At 37.6% G+C, this 20576-nt stretch overlaps 1 protein-coding gene across 44 annotated transcripts in view; it reads left to right on the top strand.

Annotated features, from left to right (window-relative positions):
- EIF4G3 (eukaryotic translation initiation factor 4 gamma 3) overlaps positions 1 to 20576 on the top strand; it is a 318997-nt gene that overhangs the window by 233881 nt on the left and 64540 nt on the right. For 28 of the 44 annotated variants that reach the window (XM_045475990.1, XM_045475974.1, XM_045475954.1 and 25 more), the window contains 6 exons: positions 802 to 1048; positions 5924 to 6057; positions 7894 to 8013; positions 8399 to 8509; positions 14254 to 14424; positions 20244 to 20441. In XM_045475990.1, coding sequence (XP_045331946.1) covers positions 802 to 1048; positions 5924 to 6057; positions 7894 to 8013; positions 8399 to 8509; positions 14254 to 14424; positions 20244 to 20441 — 981 coding nt within the window. Of the gene's footprint in view, positions 1 to 801; positions 1049 to 5923; positions 6058 to 7893; positions 8014 to 8398; positions 8510 to 14253; positions 14425 to 20243; positions 20483 to 20576 lie in introns of all 44 variants that reach the window. The other 16 variants (XM_045475993.1, XM_045475992.1, XM_045475991.1 and 13 more) reach the window with 2 other exon arrangements.

Raw genomic sequence — 20576 nt, 5'->3', positions numbered from 1 at the left:
AAGAATTGTTTTTAGAGTACTTACCTTTCATGATAAAGAAGAACTTAAAGTTCATAGAGAACTTTGCCTCAGGGAGTTTTGACGGTTCATATATAGCCCTCAAGAAATTAATTTTTCTTTGATATCTGAAACTATGGTGGTCAAAAATAATCTGGTGAATAACCTCAATTCCATTTTGCTTTTTAAAAGTAAGATGCACTAGAACCCAGATTTCTCTGTAGAGGAATATGTGCCAAGCACTTTTCCATATGTAATTTGAATAAGGTCACAACCATAGAGAATTCTGAGAACAAGCAAACAAAAATAGATTTTAACTAACAGGTGGCTTCCTTGTAAAATGAGGGATAATCAGCTTTTTGGGGCCCAGATGCTCTAGTCATCGAAATCTCCATTTAGCAGCAAGAGGGCAGCACAAAAAATACCCTCTAGTGTTTCTTTTTATATTTGTTGAGCATTAATGGCAGAGGTAGGAGTGCTTGATTTAGATTTCTGACTAGGACTCCTTCGTGTCCATCAAGTACTAGGATTAACAGTTCTTTCCATTCTAACCTTTGGTACATTTAGATTTCATTAGTCATGTTAAAGCATTTCAGTAGCCATATGACTTGTCTTCGGTATCCCAAGAGATGAAATGAGAAAAGTGTTTTAAATAAACCCAGCATTCTAGTGCCATGTGCTGAACACAGACATCCTTTTTTTGAGTGACATGTTTTCCCCTGCCTTTTGAGGGGATACATGTAGGTCTTCATGCATATTTACATGATAAAAATGATGTAACCTCTGTGCTCACTTATGCTTTAGCCTAAAGCTGAAGAGGAGCTTTCAGGCGACAAAGTACTTGAATCTGAACAGGATAAAATGAGCCAAGGGTTTCATCCTGGAAGAGAACCCTCCGACCTAAAAAAAGTAAAAACTGTGGAAGAAAATGGAGAAGAAGCTGAGCCTGTACGTAATGGTGCTGAGAGTACTTCTGAGGGTGAAGGAGTAGATGCTAATTCAGGCTCCACTGATAGTTCTGGTGAAGGGGTGACATTCTCATTCAAACCAGGTAAGTCTATCCCATCCCCCCCCCCCCCCCCACCTTCCTATGTGTGTCTTATCTATTCACCTTACAGAAATGTTGGTTCCTGTGGAGAAATTTTGGATGGAAGGAAGAGTCTCGTCACAGAGTAATATTTACAGAATAGATTAGCAGGCATAAGTTAGTGACTAGCAAATCCAGAGTTCTGTGTGGGCGGAAGTGATATCTGATGCTGGTATTCTGCTTTACTGGCATCGGAAGAGCTGCTGGCAGAGGATTTCAGTCAGTGCTAGTCTGGTGGGACTCAACAAGAGAAATTGAATTTTATTTAGTTTACTTGAAAGGACTATTTCGGTGCTATTTTGTGTTCATCAGTTCACAAGCCTTAATCACTTAACCCTTACTACATGCAATGCACTGACATTTTTTTACTGTATTCTCTTCTTTTAAAAATGTTGGGTTACAGGGTCCCTGGCCAGCTCAGTCAGGAGAGCATGCGACTGTTGATCATAGGAGTCTTGGTCATAATAAGTTCAAGCCCCACATTGTGCATGGAGCCTACTTAAGGGCAAGAAAAGAAAAAAAGAATTTAAAAATGTTGGTTATAATTTACTAAATTAATTTCACAACAGAAATTTGTTGACAGAAATCACTCTGTAGAATGGAACTGTGATAATCAGAAGCAGTTCCTATGTACCTGCAGTACTGTGCCCTGTGAAATCCATGCTATGTCTCAGAGGGTGTTTCATCTTTAGGTACTGTCCAAATACAAAACCTCTATCCCAGTATATGTGAACTGCGGTTGACTTTGAGATTAATAGAGAGGTTTGCATGGATATGTGGGGAAGGGTGGTTCATTTGATAGAAAGTTTGGGATAAGTGCAGTTTTTCTTAGCCAGCCAAATCTGAGTGACTTCTGTGCGAGGTAGGGTTGGATTGCAAAATGTCAGACCTCAAAAATAATCCATAGACAGTGTTTGTCAAACTGCTGTTTTTAACCCTTTTAATAGGTTGTGAAATTAGTGAGATACAACCAGCATTTGTTAAAATAGACAACAGAGGCGCACCTTGGTGGCTCACTCAGTTGAGTGTCCAACTTTGGCTCAGGTCATGATCTCATAGTTCATGGGTCTGGGACCCACGTCGGGCTCTGCACTGACAGTGTGAAGCTTGCTTGGGCTTCTCTATATCTCTCCTCTCTCTCTGCCCTTCCCCCCATTCGTGCTTTCTCTCTCAAAATAAATAAACTTACAAAAATTTTTAAAATAAAATGGAGAACAGTAAAAAAATGTCAGTGCATTACTGGAGTAAGGGTAGACCGTGTTTTAAGAAACTTTTGTATCTTTTATATATGTATTTGTTCTGGGTCATAAAGTCGTTATATTTCTTATTGTGAGTTGTAGCCAAAAATGTTTGAAAGTCACTGATTATTGATACCACCTTAATATACTGGTCTTTTCACTACCAGTAAACTGCTGCTAATGGGTTTTATGAAATTGTAAGGCCATGCTATAGTAAGTTTTTTTTTAACTTTAAGGATTCAATGTACTGAAATTACTTCTAAAAATCTAGGCTTGTATCATATCACGAAGTACTTGTGGCTACCAACAGTCCTTCAGGAGATTGAGACGCTTATCATGTTTAGGACCATGTCAGCTATATCTCTGGGAGTGGGGGGGGGGGGGAGTGTATTTTTAGTAACCTCTATGCCCAGTGTGGGACTCAAACTCCCTCCCCAAAGATCGGAAGTCGCATGCTCTACGAACTGAGCCAGCCAGGCACCCCCTGTCAGTTATATTCTTATCCTTCTATTTGGCAAGGAAGAAGTGCACAACTATAGACCCCAACTGTATTGAAACACTAAACTGCCTTTTGCCTCTGTAACATACACTAGCAATAACTAGAAAAAGGGCAGTTTAAAATTTAGATCTCAGGGGCCCCTGTGTGGCTTGGTCAGTTAAGCATCTGACTTTGGCTCAGGTTATGATCTTGCAGTTTGTGGGTTTGAGCCCCGCATCAGGCTCTGTGCTGACAGCTCAGAGCCTGGAGCCTGCTTTGGATTCTATGTCCCCCTCTCTCTCCTCTCTCCCATTCATGCTCTGTCTCTCTCTCAAAAATAAATAAACATTGAAAAAATTTTTTAAATAAAAATAAAATTTAGATCCCAATAAACTGTCTGCCTTTTAATGAATACAATAAGGTAATGAGGATTTGGTTGAAAATATCTGCAGTGTTCTCACAGGCCATCATGAGTCTATCACCTACACCTTAAAAACCACTAATATAAAGTAGTATTATCATGAAGTGATCTGGGGCATGGGTTTGATGAAAGTTTTGTTAATTAAAAGAAAAATGCTGTGACTTGCTTTTATGATCCAACAAAAATTTCGAGAAATTCTCCAACTTTATATAATGAAATTAGGATTATGAGAAATGATAGCTGTAACAATAGTCATAGTAACAAAGTGACGCTATGGCAAAAAACTAATTTAAAATTAATATTGAACTTATTAACTCTGAGGAGTGCCTGACTGGCTCAGTCAAGAGAGCATGCGACTCTTGATCTCGGTGTCATGAGTTCAATCCCCACGTTGAATGTAGAGATTACTTCAATAAATGCAACTTATAAAAAATCAAGAGTGTGTCAGGATTTTTGAAGAATATGTGCCTTCCCAGTTTTGTCTCAGCAAGCAAGTACATTATTTTCTACACAGTAAACTGTAGTCAGCAGTGCTAAGGGGTTATTATCCAAAATACATAAAGAACTCATACAACTCCACAAAACAAACCCCAAATAATCCAAGTTCAAAAATGGGCAGAGTAGGGGCGCCTGGGTGGCGCAGTCGGTTGAGCGTCCGACTTCAGCCAGGTCACGATCTCGCGGTCTGTGAGTTCGAGCCCCGCGTCAGGCTCTGGGCTGATGGCTCAGAGCCTGGAGCCTGTTTCCGATTCTGTGTCTCCCTCTCTCTCTGCCCCTCCCCTGTTCATGCTCTGTCTCTCTCTGTCCCAAAAATAAATAAACGTTGAAAAAAAAATTAAAAAAAAAAAAAAATGGGCAGAGGATTTGAATAGACACATGAGAAGATGCTGAACATCACTAATTACCAGGGAACTACGAATCAAAACCACGATGAGATACCACCTCACACCAGTCAGAATGACTAGTATCAAAAGCAAGAAATAAATAACAGTGTTGGTGAGGTTATGAAGAGGGAACCCCCATGCACTACTGGTGGGAATAAAACCATTGCCATTGTAGCTACTATAGAAAACAGTATGGGCGTTTCTCAAAAAATTAAAAGTAGAAATACCATATGAGTTAGTAATTCTACTTTTGGGTATTTACCCAAGGAGAACAGAAATAGAAATTCAAAAAGATATATGCACCCTCATGTTTATTGCAGCATTGTTTACAATAGCCAAGATATGTAAACAACCTGTGTGTCCACTGATAAAGGAATGGATAACAAAGATGTGTGTATATACATGAGTATGTGCATGCATGCGTGTATACACACACTGTGAAATATTACTCAACTGTAAAAAAAACAATGAAATCTTGCCATTTGCAACAACCTGGATGGACCTGGAGGGTATTTTGCGTAGTGAAATAAGTCAGACAGAAAAAGACAAATACCATACGATTTCACTTCATATGTGGAATCTAAAAAACAAATAGAAAAACAGAAATAGACTGATAAATACAGAGAACAACCTGTGATTGCCAGAGGGGAGGTTGATGAGGGGTTGGCAAGAATGGTGAACAGATTAAGAAGGTCAGACTCCCAGTTACAAAATGAATAAGTCACAGGGATGAAAAGTACAGCACAGGGAATATAGTCAATAAGATTACATTAACTTCAGGGGCGCCTGGGTGGCGCAGTCGGTTAAGCGTCCGACTTCAGCCAGGTCACAATCTCACGGTCTGTGAGTTTGAGCCCCGCGTCAGGCTCTGGGCTGATGGCTCAGAGCCTGGAGTCTGTTTCCGATTCTGTGTCTCCCTCTCTCTCTGCCCCTCCCCCGTTCATGCTCTGTCTCTCTCTGTCCCAAAAATAAATAAACGTTAAAAAAAAAAAAAAAAGAAAGAAAAAGGGGCGCCTGGGTGGCGCAGTCTGTTAAGCGTCCGACTTCAGCCAGGTCGCGATCTCGCGGTCCGTGAGTTCGAGCCCCACGTCAGGCTCTGTGCTGATGGCTCAGAGCCTGGAGCCTGTTTCCGATTCTGTGTCTCCCTCTCTCTCTGCCCCTCCCCCGTTCATGCTCTGTCTCTCTCTGTCCCAAAAATAAATAAACGTTGAAAAAAAAATTAAAAAAAAAAAAAAGATTACATTAACTTCATATGGTGACAAGATGCTTAACTGCACTTACTGTGGTGAGCCTTTATTAATGTATAGAATTGTCGAGCCGCTGTCTTGTGTACCTGAGATGAATACAATATTGTAAGTCAACTATACTTCCAAAATAGAATAAACCATTGTCGGGGGGAAAAAATGTATTTAACTGCTTAGCCGTTTCAGAATCTTAAATAAGTTATTTGTGTTTGTTTTGTGTCCTTTTGCCTTTTCCCCCCAAAATATTTCCAAGTGAACAACCAAAGAATCCTTTTATATGAAACTAAAGAGTATTATTAGATTCCTTATTTCTGAGATACTGAAGGGCTTGGTAGTTTATATTAAGTGGTTTCTGTAATAATGTCAGTTTACTATCCAAAGGTATCCAGAAGGGATAAAGGAACAAATGGCAATTTGAAATTTTTACATGACATTTTCTGAGTGTAGCTCAGTGTTTGCTTTGTGTTTCTGTCTGTGACAAAGTAAAGTCAGTACTGTAATCTAATTTGTACTCTTACTGGTTATATATATAATGACCCTATAGACACTTGTCTGCCTACGTCCCTTTTTCTAGATTCCTGGAAGCCTGCTGATACTGAGGGCAAGAAGCAGTATGACAGGGAGTTTTTGCTGGACTTTCAGTTCATGCCAGCCTGTATACAGAAACCAGAGGGCCTGCCTCCCATCAGTGACGTGGTTCTGGACAAAGTAAGCAACATACTCAGAGAAAGCTATGTCTTTCTGGTGGGAACTGGTTTTATCAGTACAAATATATGAAGTATGAGCAATTTTTAGGAATTATTAGACTAAATGTATTTGAATTCTAATATATGTTCATGTATTATAGTTTTCCTACATAGTGCTGTTGGATTTGAGGTTTACTATAGATTGCTGTAACCTTGGGGTTTGGCCCATATTTGAGTGGTGAAGTTTTAAAATTGATTAATTGTCTGCTTATTCCAGTTGTTGCCTAGTGATATGGTGAAAAACGTTTGTCTGTTGGGCTACTATGGCTAAAGTGATATGGAGCTCTTTCTTCACTATTCTAAAATTTCAGTATAGAATTAGAATGGCATTGAGGACAGGTCAGATTATATCTCAGAATTTCCCTAATACATACTTACAGTGATTCATCTTCACTTTTGGCAAATAAATAGGCACCCTTTCTTTTAACATCTGATCCTAATGGTGCATACAGAAAATTAGTACAGTGTTTATTTTGTCTTTATTAAATTAAAAAGAGTAGAGTCAGATGCGTATCTGCCCGAGTAACTATACACACACACACACACGTGTGTGTGTATATATATATATATATATATATATATATATATATATATATGTATGTCAATGATGAACCAGTGCTGGTGACCAAGCTTAAAATACTTTTGTTTTGGGGCGCCTGGGTGGCTCAGTCGGTTGAGCGTCCGACTTCGGCTCAGGTCATGATCTCACAGTCTGTGGGTTCGAGCCCCGCATCAGGCTCTGTGCTGACCGCTTGCTCAGAGCCTGGAGCCTGCTTCAGATTCTGTGTGTCCTCTCTCTGCCCCTCCCCTGCTCACACTTTGTCTCACTCTGTTTCTCAAGAATAAATAAATGTAAAAAAAAATTTTTTTTTCTTAAATAAAATAAAAAAAAAAATACTTTTGTTTTGAAAAGAAACTATTAATCTTTAGTGACGTGTAGATGGTAACTATCTTACAGAAGGAGATCTACCTCTTTTTGAGATTCCCAGCAGCTGCTTATCCAGACCATATTTGTATTAGTTTCCTCTTTTAAAGCAATAGGTTTTCTTACTTCTCTTGGTATCTAAATCTCTCTTAGGTACTTATTTGTTAGTGCTCATTTGAGACTACTTTACAAGGGAGGTTTTATATACACTTAAATTAGATTATCCTCTAGGAAATATCTCTTCTTGTCTTCCTAATAGTTTTCTGACTGCATCCATTTATTAGTTGATTTCTCCCTGAGCTACTTAGCTTTTTTAGTATGTAGTCACATTATATGTCTGTACCTCCAATTAATAAGGCAAACCAAGTGAGATTTTAAATGGTGATCACGCATGAAAAATATCTCCTTTAGAGACTTACTGTCACTCAAAATACATACTTTACTAACTGTAAGGCAACAGCAACAAAATCAAAATGAGCTATGGCAGGATTCCTCTAGATAAGTTGCTATGATGTCCTGGTGAATATCCTGGACAAAAATCCCCAAATTTGCTCCTAGTTCATTGGTTCTCATAGCTCTTCTTGTGCCATTCTGCTGGTCCTGAGTGTCTGGTAAGCCAGTCTACTGATTGTGTTTAGCCTCCCCTCGGGAATTTTTAGGCCTAATCAGTCCCAGGGCACCAGAAAGCGATTGCTGACCTAAGGGCTCTAAGGCTAGTCTGGAGGAGGGACCATGGTTCACATAGGACTTCGCTCGTTCAGAAAGCCAGTGCTTATCATTTTAGCTGATCCATCTTTTCTGTCTAGGTTTTTGCCTTTTTGGCACTGAACGCTTTGGAACTTGTGTTAAGCTTTCCTTTGTTTCTTCGTGCAGATCAACCAACCCAAATTGCCAATGCGAACTCTGGATCCTCGGATTTTGCCTCGAGGACCAGATTTTACTCCAGCCTTTGCAGATTTTGGAAGGCAAACCCCTGGTGGAAGAGGTGTACCTGTAAGTGCAAGTTTCCTACAACCCAATTAGTTACAAACTGTCATAGACTTCATGACATCTTGTCTCACAGCAAGAGAACGGCTTTTTTTCATTGATTCTTCTAACCAAGAAGAAGTGGAAGAGGTGAAGACTCTCCTTTTTTCCATACTAACATTAAAGCAAATAAAGAATACATTTGAGTCATTTTTACTTGAGAGAAGTTGGTCTGCATTAATTTGGTCTCGATTTTTTTTTCATATGTTTTTCCATTGAAATGAACTGCAGATGGATTAAAAATAGAGCCAAACTTAAATAGGATTTCTGTTTTGTTTTGAGGTGCCCTGATACAGTTGAGATCTCTGATGACATTCAGCTAATGGTCATCTCTTTGTCTTTGTTTCTACAGATTTGCAAAGTGCAGAGCAGGCATGGATCGCCAATTCTGGAACAGAGCAAAGCCCCAGCTTGCGCTCCACTGGCAATGTCGCACCCACCCCTGAAGAGCCTGCCTCTTGGGGTGCGCTGAATCTTTTTTTTTTTTTTTTTCTTTTTTTTTTTAACAAGAGTCTCTGGTGTTACGATATTTTCTGTTTTGTTCTTCTCACTTACTGTAGGTTGTGAAGTCAAAATATGAGCAAATGACACGTACAAAAGAGTGCAGTATTCATAAACTGCAGGTTGCCTTTACACCCCCAGTAGCAGGCTCTTCAGCGGTAGAAGTGACATCACCAGTGGAGTTATGCTGGGGCACTGCCCTGTGCAGGATGCGGCAGGCTGTGCCTACTCCATGCTTTGTAGACTTGCAGAAAGCATGGGGGAAAGTTGCCGATGATGTGAATACCTTTTTTTCCCCCACGTTGGAATGGTATTGAGAGCGCTTAATTGAAACTTGGGGAGGAGCTGGGGGTTTGATATACATTTGCAGATCGCCTTGTTAAGACAACTTTATTTTATGTTTGTAAAAATATTTTTATTTATGGTGACACTTTTTATTTCCCCATCACCTTTTTATTTCTGGAATGGCAACTTTTGAAACCTGCTTCGAAATAAGACTGTATCATCAGAAACTAATGCCACTTGGTAGAGATTTGAATTATTTGTTGTTTGCCTGCAGCCAGACACTAATTGAAAATACCTCAGTGTCTACAATGTGTTGGAGGCTTTGCAAAACCTACAGAAAATATCTGTAATTTGAAGCATATTATTTAGTGAGCATCAACATCTTAAAGGTATCTCTGTGTGTGATATTCTGTTCTCACACAGGATTGAAACTGAATCTTTATTTTCTGTAAATACTAAATTAAAATTTTTTTCTAAAGAGTGAAAGTCTTTCACCAGAAAGTCTTTCACCAGAAAGTCGTAGAAAGCAGCTTTCTAGAAACCATTTGATGCTTTATTTTTCAGCATTTCCCTTTTTGGTGATTTAAAGTTGTGTTTCTGTTAGCGTTTATTTGTGTTTTAGTTTCGGTTTTGATTTATATCTTTGTTTTGCCACACATTGGAAATAACGTTGATGCTGTTTTGATTTCTCTCTGGTTAACAGCATCTGTCCTTATCATATTGCTCTGTGTTGTTCGTATGTCCTTCACAGAAGGTATGATTTGTTGCATCTCCTCTTGCAGCGTGTGCTGTCTGTCCCTTTTTATCACCAGCTTGCTATAGAATTAGGTATAGCTAAAAGGAAATACTGTGAACTTAGAATAAGCTCCATTTCTTTTAAAATACTGAAATTAGAAGATGAATTTTGAAACTATCACAATGTATGTTTGCCCACTAATCTACATGCTTACTTGTATCATATAAATGAGTTATTTGGTGCATTCAAAGTAATGTGATTGGAAATGAGCCATTATCAAGAATTTGTAATGTCTCCAAAAAAGTCAGTTTTAGTTATTTCACTCTCTTTAAATAGCTCTGTCATGTGCCACAAGCTAATTTTTAAGCAAAATTGAGACTCATCAGAGTAATACTGATATGTTAAGCCTTAATGCAAGTAATTACTTTTCCAGCATCTCCCATAGCTAACAAACATCCTTTGCTTAATTTGTGCTGCTTCCCTTGGTATGTTGTTGTAGATTCAGATGGGAGTTTCATAGGATGTAGATGTCTGACATATAAAGGAACAGTTAATGATGCTGTTTGGGAAAAAGCAGCAGCCCTGCTCTTTATAGTTTTTGGTTCGGAACTTCCTCTAATCATTTTTCCCAGCTTCCCAATTGACTTCTAAATGATTACCACCCAAAGATCTTGCGATCTACTAGGTATGGTTCATGGTGTGGCTTAAGTAACTATGACTCCTAGTATGAACTTTCCTGCAAAAGAGGTGTTATAAGATATGTTGAATGCATAGCAATTGTTTTAACATGTCATATGCAGTTACATAAAATCTTCCAACATAAAGGTCTTTTTATGGATAGTAACGTACATATCCATTAGAAGCACTCAGGCAGTATCCTCTCTGTAGTTTTTTAAAAGTCAGATTACTTAGGGGCACCTGGATGGCTCAGACGAAGTTGAGCATCTGACTTACACTCAGGTCGTGGTCTCACAATTTGAGAGTACGAGCCCTACATCAGGCTCGTTGCTGTCAGCCTGTCAGTGCAGAACCTGCTTCATATCCTCTGTCCCCCTTCCCTCCCGCCCCTCTTCTGCCCATTCCCATTCTCTCAAAAAATAAATAAAACATTAAAATAAATAAATAAAAGTCAAATTACTTAGGAATTGTGATGCTAATTTTAATAGTAATCTGGGTAGACATCACAGAAAGTGCCCCAAAGGAAATGTATTGAGAGAGAGGCAGTGGGTGTAGACTAGTAATTTCACATTTATTTAGCTGAGCTATTATAAAAATCCTAGGGGTAAAGAGGTTTTCTGAGTTTATATCATCCTTCCGTCCTTAAAGGAACACTTGCTTATCTTTCTTCAAAACTTGGTAGGATGAATATTGGTCCTGTTTTCCTTGATTAATCCAGGTAAGCAGAGGAGTTTGAGATTAACAGTCTCCGAAGGAGATAAGAGCGATGTGTACTAAATTCTAAAGCAGAGATGGGTATGACTTCTTATTTAATACATTTAAGAGAAATATATGATAGTCAGTAAAAAAGTTTAAACTTAAATTCGTCAGAAAAAAAAATCTGCAGCTTACTAGTTTATCAACGCCAAATTTTGATGCTTCATTTGAGTTGTACTATTTTTGGACCCTGAGCCCTGAACACATTGTACCTTAAAATTCCTCTTTCAACCTGGAAGTTCCTCTTCCAATCAGGATTGTTTCTTTTAACAGGCTTCGTTTCTTGTTAAATATGTCCTCCTTAGCTCATAATACAGGATCCTGGGTTTTGTTTGTGTTTAGTAAATAAATCATTCATTATATATGGCACATTTTCTGAAGGATGCGATACATTTCACAATTGTATTGTTTTCCACACACGTGCAAAGGACATGAAGTATTTAAGGGTAATTATACCATTACAGATACCACTTTTTAAAAAGTTCTTTTTCTTGGGGCGCCTGGGTGGCGCAGTCGGTTAAGCGTCCGACTTCAGCCAGGTCACGATCTCGCGGTCCGTGAGTTCGAGCCCCGCGTCGGGCTCTGGGCGATGGCTCAGAGCCTGGAGCCTGTTTCCAATTCTGTGTCTCCCTCTCTCTCTGCCCCTCCCCCGTTCATGCTCTCTCTCTGTCCCAAAAATAAATAAACGTTGAAAAAAAAAAAAATTAAAAAAAAAAAAAGTTCTTTTTCTTTTTTTTTTTTTGATGATCACTTACCTGTTTGTTTGTTTTTTAATGTTTATTAATTTTTGAGGGAGGAGAGTAGGGGAGGGGCAGAGAGAGATAGGGGCAGAGGAGCTGAAGTGGACTCTGTGCTGACACCACAGAGCCCGATGTGGGGCTTGAACCCATGAGCTGTGAGATAATGACCTGAGTAGAAGTTGGACACCCAACCGACTGATTGAGCCACCCAGGTGCCCCACCTTACCTAGTTTTTAAGGTCCTTTTATATCCCGTATGTCTCTGATCCTCATAATAACTTTGTAGGTAGGACCAGCATTTAATATATGAAAAAGCCTAAGTTCAACAATGTTAAGAGACTGGCTCACAGTAACTTTGCTTATAATTAGCAGAATTGAACTCAGAAGTCCACAGTTCTTTTGTCTTCTAATCTGCCTCTCTTTTCTGCTGTACCATAGTCCTTCCAGGTAGTGTAAACATGAGTACATTAGAGAATAATTTATCAAGTGTGTTAAGCATTTATAAGTATAATAAATCCGTTGGGGACTCAATATACTTGGATAAATATTTGTGAACAGTATCTGTCTTAGTTATAGCCAGTGAGCCAAATAATAATTTTTAAGGTTGCCTTGGGAGCTTGCACATAGGTGATAAACCAACTCTTTATCTGGAACTAACAGCTCATGTTACCTTTTCAAAACGTTTTTTCCTTTCAAACGTTGTTATCTATTTAGTAATGTTTCTCACATCTTTATATTTTCTGCAGCTCGCTTGAAATCTATACATACTTAGACCTGGTAAAGGCACCTGGCATAAGTCATATTTACTTTGTAGATTCAGATTTCATGGCATACTCATTGATGTTTCCAGTACTTTCTGGAAATGGAAATTTCCTACTTCATTCAAACATAATTAAAATTATATCCCAAATTATGCTTACTATGGCTCTTACCTGATTTTGACATAATTACCTTTCATTACACCCATTAGTCTTTGTTCTTAACAAATTCTTACATGCACATGCATGGATTAATTTGAATGTCTTGTGATAGAATTGTTTATATGAACTTATTCAAGTATTGAAAAAGATTTAACTCCTGTAAGTGAACACTAGAATATAACCTGAATTATAAAAATCAGATAATCGGTGTACTGCATTCTCTTATCAGAATTGTTTTGTCTGGGCTACTATATCAATGTTTCAGTTACAAATAAGTATTTTTATAGTAGTACTGTCCAATTTAGCCACCATTCCCTGTTAGTACTTTTCCAGCTTGGTCCTCTTCAGTTCTTTTTTACTTATACCGTGTGTGGTACCTCTGCATTTATCTGACCTCAGGTTTTTTAATGTTTGCTAAGTATTCTGAGATTGTCTTTTATGCTGAGTGCTTAGCTAGATGTATTTGACAAAATTGGTTTGTATTGCCCAGAAATTCTATCTTTTGATCCTGATACATCCTTGATACTACTATTCCTAATTAGGGCAGATGGTGAAGTATAATTATTGTTGAAAGGCTTTCAGGCTTATGAGCTTAGGCCTAACTAAGACCATGTATCTCTTAGAACCTGTTTTTTGTTTTTGTTTTCAGCATATATAAAGCATGAAATTTAAGTTTCTGCTTCCTTCTCTGAAGCTTTATATACATTCAAAAGGGCAGTATTGAGGCACTAAAAGAGATATGATTCTGATCTCTAGGTCTTGTGTGAAGTTTTTTTTTCTTCCCTCTTGAAGTCTAATTACAGTATTTAGTCAGCATTTAGAAAATGGTATATTAAAGAAAGTAAAGGCTGTCAGTATGCAACAGATCTGGGAGTAGCAGACCTTAGTATCAACCCAAATGTTTAATCTTAAAAACTTATTTCCTTGCATTTAAGATCACAAGTATTATGGATATTTTAATACACCGCGTATAACTTTTCCTCCATTATCTCTTGCCGTAACCGTTCGTAATTTGACGACCATTACAACATACCAGCAAATGGTTTTTAACAGAATGAGTACAGTGGGTGGGACTCTAGCAGGAACTTAGAGAGATCCATTAAAATCTGTAGTAAGGCTGAGTGTCTACACTACAGAGGATTTTTGTGATAAAAGTGCATTTTCGTTTCATGCTGCAAGTTTAGAAACCTAGTTTTTGAAGTAGATTTGTAACTGTGATGATTACTGCCTATGAATTTTTATGATTATTCAAGTCAGCAGTCCAAAGTCCCACAACAAGTAAAAAATAAAGCTTCAGTTTAAGGGCAGTCTTTTTTGTTAGAAACAATAGCAGTATCAGACATAATTTTTCATCACTTTATTTTCAGAATTAAAAACGGTAGTAGTGGAGAACATTACATTGATGGTATTCTAAGGTTGTCCTCTCACATCCCACCCCCCCCAAAAGATCACATCTAAAGTGAGTGCTTAATACCCATCTTTACATCTAGGAAGTGCTTGGTGTGATCATCAGGCTTGACTTGAACAGCACAGAAGAGGCAGTAAATTTTAAGTACTCTCTGTAGATACAATAAAGAATATTCTTGTCCTAGTTGTTGAACGTTGGACCACGGAGATCTCAACCTGGCCAGAGACGAGAGCCCAGGAAGATCATTACAGTCTCTGTGAAAGAAGACGTGCACCTGAAAAAGGCAGAGAATGCCTGGAAGCCCAGCCAAAAACGAGACAGCCAAGCTGAGGATCCTGAAAACATTAAAACCCAGGTGAGATTAGAAGCACATCCTAACATTATTTTGGAATTATAATGCTGTTGTTTTAATTTGCTTTAACTTGTCATTTTGTCCTATTAGTATATGTAGAGATTTTTAAGACTTTAATTTTTTTGCTTTTAAAAGCATTATCGTAAAAGGTCTAGCATAGTGGGTGCCAGGTATCTCTTGTGTTTGTTTTTCAAGACACTCTACGTCTACAGGGGTCATATGTCCTAGACTTCAGTCATTCAGGCTTAGATCAATGTTTGCTTTTCTTAAAAATATGTTTTTAGGTTCTCAGTGAGTACCCTATGCTAGTCTAGTTAGCATATTGCTTTATGTTTCCTTGTCAGGCTTTTGTTTCTATCTAATAAGTTAGAATTGAGAAACCAATCATGTTTTAGTCTTTTGGAATAAAATTGAATTCTTTGCATCTTTGTATGCATACCTTCCTGCAGAACTCCTTACGGTAAATTGAATGAATTCCTTTAATCCAAACAAAATTATTTTTTTTCTCAAATTATGTCATCTTGATTCATCATTTGCTATACATACAATGCCATTTCCTGTCTTTAAGTTAGCTCTGTTATCTTTTTTGGATGTTTTTGCTTCTAGGCACCAAGACTAGAGTCTCCTCTTGAATTTTGCACCTGTCAGAGCCAGGCATCACAGGTCATATGCTGACTTTTCAGTGTCTCATTCCTTACATATCTTTCCTCTCAACATGAATAGTTTAATATAGCAATCAAAGCTTTAGCTCTGGAGACAGATGCAAGTTCTATTAGGCAGGTTTTTAATCTCAACTGTAAAATGAAGATACTAATATTACCTACCTCATTGGACTATTGTAACAATTAAATAAAGTATTATAAAGCAGTTGGCATGCTCCCTAGAGCCCACTTGGGTACTCAGTAGGATGTTCCTGGGTCAGAGTGTGCCTTATAAATCTTGATTTTGATTCAACACCAACGCAGAACCACATACATAGTATTTACTCAGTATACTTGTTAAATGAATAAACTAACCGATGGCAGTTGTTCATATGAAGTCAAGACCAAGATGAACTTATTCATCACAAAGCCATGCTCTCGAACCTTAATTGGCTACTTGCCTTTGTTCATCTTTTTACAGATTGCCCCAGATATTTGTCCGTAAGTATGCCCTTCTCCAAATTCCCTGAAATCAAGTACCTAATCTTTCCTGAATTTCTTTTCAGTGTATCTCAGCTTTGAAAAAAAAAAAAACCTTCTGCATCTCTCCTTCCAATCCCTGTGAGAAGTGCTTAATAATAACATGCCTAAATAGCTTGCAAAGAATTAGAATTCCTGCTGAATCTTTATCATTGATGATGAAGATGAGGTCTTGTTTTAGTAGTTAAGGCACTAATACAAGTACCTTACTTCATTCGATTCTTGTAGCAGCTACCAAGGAGGCAATAGACTGTCCTTCTTTTATGTATGAGAACACTGAAGTTTTGAGAAGTTAAATTACCCAGAGTTCTCCCTATTGTTGGTTATTTCAGAAACATAATAATAATATTGCATTGATGTATCATTCATTAATTGGCTAAGTTTTCCTTAGTGACTAAAGCAAATCTAGTGAAGAATTAACAGACTTCTTTTTTAGGACGGGTACAGTTCTCTTGTTCTTGAGAATTTTTCTTCTAAGTCCCGGAGCATCTGTGTTCCATTCCCTCTCCTTTTTCTCTGCTGCATAGGTGCACATCACGTTCACCTGTGCTCCTGCAAATTCTGTGCCTTTCCTTTTTTATCGAAACAGTGGTTTTGTTGTCACCTCCACTTCCAGAAAACTCTTTCACTTGGACTTCATTCCTGCCACTGTATTCTAATAACACTATGAATAATACCAACGGCCTTATTTTTCCTAGATCGTAATATTTCATCTTTTCCATGAGGGGGTTCTCATGACACGTCTAGACTCCTACCACACGTACTGGTTCCTCAGGTGGTTCCTGAGGTTACTGCTCCTGTCTCTCTTCTCTTGCTACAACATTCCTGCCATTTCTGCCTGACTCCTCTACCTGAGGAACTGATTTTGAGCTCTCCACCCTAGCTTTTAAACTGTCTTTAATGACCTCATTTTCAAATAAATAAATAAATGCCTCCTTTTGTCTTACAACTTGCACACTAGTCCTCTGGTCTTTCCTTGTTTTTCTCTAGTCCCCAAAGAGAAAACCCTCACACATAACTCCTTCCTTTTCCCTTTCTAAAATGACTTCTTCCTTTTCATTTGGGTAGTTTTTTGTTTTTTTTTTTTTTTTTTCTTTTTAATTTCAGTTTCTATTTAAGTACAGTTGACACACAGTCGCTCAGCTAGCTATTTTTGTTCCTCATAACCTGGCTCAATTCTCATTTGCTCCCTAACCATTGCCTCTGACCTCTCCTGTGTGTAAACTACTCCCTCCTGTGGCTCCTACTCCACCTCCTGTTTGCTCTATCACTTCACTTGCAGTTACCTTGTCTCTGCAGCTAAAGTTCAGTAGTCTGGAAGGCAGTTAACTGTACCTGATTTATACACTGTATGTATACGGTTTATACACTGTAATGACTTAACATTTGTATGTACTGCAAAATTGATCACCACAGTTAGTCCAGTTAACATCTGTTATCATACAGAGTTACAAATTCTTTTTTCTTGTAATGAAAACCTTTAAGAGCTACCTCTTACCAGCTTTCAAATATGTAGTATGGTATTAACTTCAGTCACCATGCTGTACATTACATTAATAACTAACCTTCTTTAATCCTATTTTTTAGCTTAAATTATCATCTGAAATATGTGAAGATATTTGAAGGTTTTTTTTTTTTATTTTAATTAACTTATTTAAACTCAAGTTAGTTAACATACAATGTAGTATTGATTTCAGGAGTAGAACCCAGTGATTCATCACTTACATATAAAACCCGTGCTCTTTCCTACAAGTGCCTTCCTTAATGCCCATCACCCAGGTAGCCCATTCCCCCACCTACCTCTCCACCAAAACCCTCAGTTTCTTCTCTGTATTTAAGAGTCTCTTGTGGTTTGTCTCCCTCTCTGTTTTTGTCTTATTTTTCCTTCCCTTCCCCTGTATTCATATGTTTTGTTTCTTAAATTTCACATATGAGTGAAATCTTACAATATCTTTCTCTGACTGACTGATGTCGCTTAGCATAATATACTCAAGTTCCGTCCACATTGTTGCAAATGGCAGGCATTCATTCTTTTTGATCAAGGTAATATTCCAGGGTGTGTGAGCATATATATATATACATACACACTCACATGCGCGCGCGCACACACACACACACACACACACACCACATCTTTATCCTTTCATCAGTTGATGGACATTTGGGCTCTTTCCATACTTTGGCTATTGTCAATACCTCTGCCATAAACGTTGGGGTGCATGTGCCCCTTTGAAATAGCACTCCTGTACCACCTAGTAGTGCAATTGCTGGGTCAGATCCTAGCTATGGGATCCATAAGTTGTGTGGTAGATATTGGTTTAACCTTATTAGAAAATGCCAAACTGTTTTCTAAGATGGTTATTGTAACAGTTTGCATTTCCACTGGCAAGGCATGAGTTTTAGTTTTTCATCAGCACTTGTTATTTTCTGCTTTATAAATTCTAGCCATTCTGATGGATGTGTGGTAGCATCTCCTTGTTTCAATTTGCATTTCCAAATGAATAAAATATTGAATAAGCACATCTTTTTTGTGCTTATTTGCCATTCTTATATCTTCTTTGGTAAAATTTCTGTTCATATCTTTTGCCCTATTTCAGTGGGTGGTGGTGTTACTTATCATTGACTTTTGAGTGTTCTTCATATATTCTGGATACAAATCTTTTATAAAATATGTGGTTTGCAAGAATTTTCTCCCAGTCTGTTTTGTTGGTGCATTCTCTTGATAGTGTCTTGTAGAACCGAAGTTTTTAACTTTGATCATGTTGGAATGTATCAACTTTTGTATTCAGAGGTTGTACTTCTGCTGTCGTATCCTAAAAAATCTTTACATAACCCAAGAATACAAAATTTTTCTCCTTTGTTATTTTTTAGAAGTTTACGGTTTTATGTTTTACATTTTGGTCTGTGATCCAGTTTTAGTTAATTTTTGTGTTTCATGCAAGGTATGGATCTAGGTTCTTTTTTTTTGTTTGTTTGTTTGTTTTGTTTCTTCTTTTCCTTATGGATATCTAGTTGTTCCAGCACCATTGTTGAAAGGATTATCCTTTGTCCATTCAATTTTCTTTGCACCTTTGTTGAAAATCAGTTATATGTGAATCCAGTTCTGGACTTAGATTCTATTCTACCAATCTGTATGTCTGTCCTCTGACCAATACCACACTCTGTGTAGTAAATTTTGAAATCAGGTTGTAGGAGTCCCCCAACTTTGTTATTGTTCAAAGTCATTTAGGCTGTTCTTTTTTTTTTTTCTTTGACTTTTCAGAGTCAAGTCGGCTTCTTGATTTCTACCAAAAACTACCCCAAAACCCTAGTAGGGTTTTTATTGTGATTATGTTAAATCTGTAGATCAGTTTAGAGAAAATGGACAACTTAACCATAATAGATCTTCTAATACATGAACATGACCCAGATCTCATTTTATTTAGGTCCTCCTTGATTTCTTTCATCAGTGATTTATGGTTTTCATTATACAGCTTCTATGGATGTTTTGTTAGATTCTTAACCACGTATTTCATGGGTTTTGGTGCTATGGTAAATAGTAGTCTTAAAATATGTAATTTCTAGTTGTTTGTTGCTAATATATACAAGTAAAATTGATATTTGTATGTTAACATGTATTCTGCAGTGTTGCTACACTTATTTATTAGTTCTAGTATCAATTTTTGTAGATTCCTTATGATTTTCTACAAAGATAATCATCTCCTTTATGAAGAGAGTCTTATTTCTTCATTTACGATCTATATGGGTTGTAGTTCTTTTTCTTTGCTTTAGGGTACTGACGAGGACCTCCAGTATGACTTTGAATAGGATGGTGAAAATGGACATTCTTGCCTGATTCCCATTCTTACAAGGAAAGCAGTCATTATTTCACCACGAAGCAGTCATTATTTCACCACCATTATTTCTAGTGGTGGAATTTCTCTTCTATTTCTACTTAGATGAGAGTTTAAAATCTCCTGCCTAGTATTCTATGCCATAATTTAGATAGATTTCTATTTTAGCACATTAATGTGCTATAAAGAGTTACTGGAGGAAGTCATTATGGCTAAAGTCTTACGTACTTATCCTTAAGTATGAATAAATTTCTTAAAGTATAATTGTTGATTCAAAAAAATACATCACCAGTTTTAGAGCTCTTAATACACATTGCCAAATTGCCCTGAGTGTACTCCCACCAGTGAATATGACTAATCCCTAGAATTCTCATCTGTTGTAAAAAGAAGTGGTATAATTGTTTGCTCTTTGTTAAAATGGATGGATTTAGAGGCACCTGGGTGGCTTAGTTGGTTAAATGTCCAACTTTGGCTCAGGTCATGATCTCATGGTTCATGAGTTCAAGTGCTGCATTGGGGTCTGTGCTGGCATCTCTGGGCTTGGAGCCTGCTTCAGATTCTCTGTCTCCCTCTCTATCTGCCCCTCCCCTACTCATTCTCTATCTCTGTCTCTCCCTCTCAAAAATAAATAAACGTTAAAATTAATAATTAAAATAAAATAGATGGGATTTAATTATTTCTTTGACTAGTTCACAGTCCTTGTTAATAATTTGGGGAGTTGAACTTATAAAAAAAAAATAATCCTTATAGAAAGAATCATCCTGTCATAGTTACAATAACACTCTTTTCTTTTTTGTGGCCCTTCTAGGAACTTTTTAGAAAAGTTCGAAGTATCTTAAATAAATTGACACCACAGATGTTCAACCAACTGATGAAGCAAGTGTCAGGACTTACCGTTGACACAGAGGAGCGGCTGAAGGGAGTCATTGACCTGGTCTTTGAGAAGGCTATCGATGAGCCCAGTTTCTCTGTGGCTTACGCAAACATGTGTCGATGTCTAGTAACGGTAAGAAGAGAGGAAGGAGTAAAACCAGAAATCTCCAAGAGGTATATTCTCCCCTCACTACACATTCTTCCCAGAAGTGTTATTGGGGCAACGTAAAGGGGAGAATATATTTTTAGCACTTTTTAATATAATATT

Source organism: Leopardus geoffroyi, chromosome C1 (assembly GCF_018350155.1).
Source record: "Leopardus geoffroyi isolate Oge1 chromosome C1, O.geoffroyi_Oge1_pat1.0, whole genome shotgun sequence".
In the NCBI taxonomy this organism is placed as follows: domain Eukaryota; kingdom Metazoa; phylum Chordata; class Mammalia; order Carnivora; family Felidae; genus Leopardus; species Leopardus geoffroyi.
This window is presented reverse-complemented; position numbering and strand designations above follow the sequence as displayed.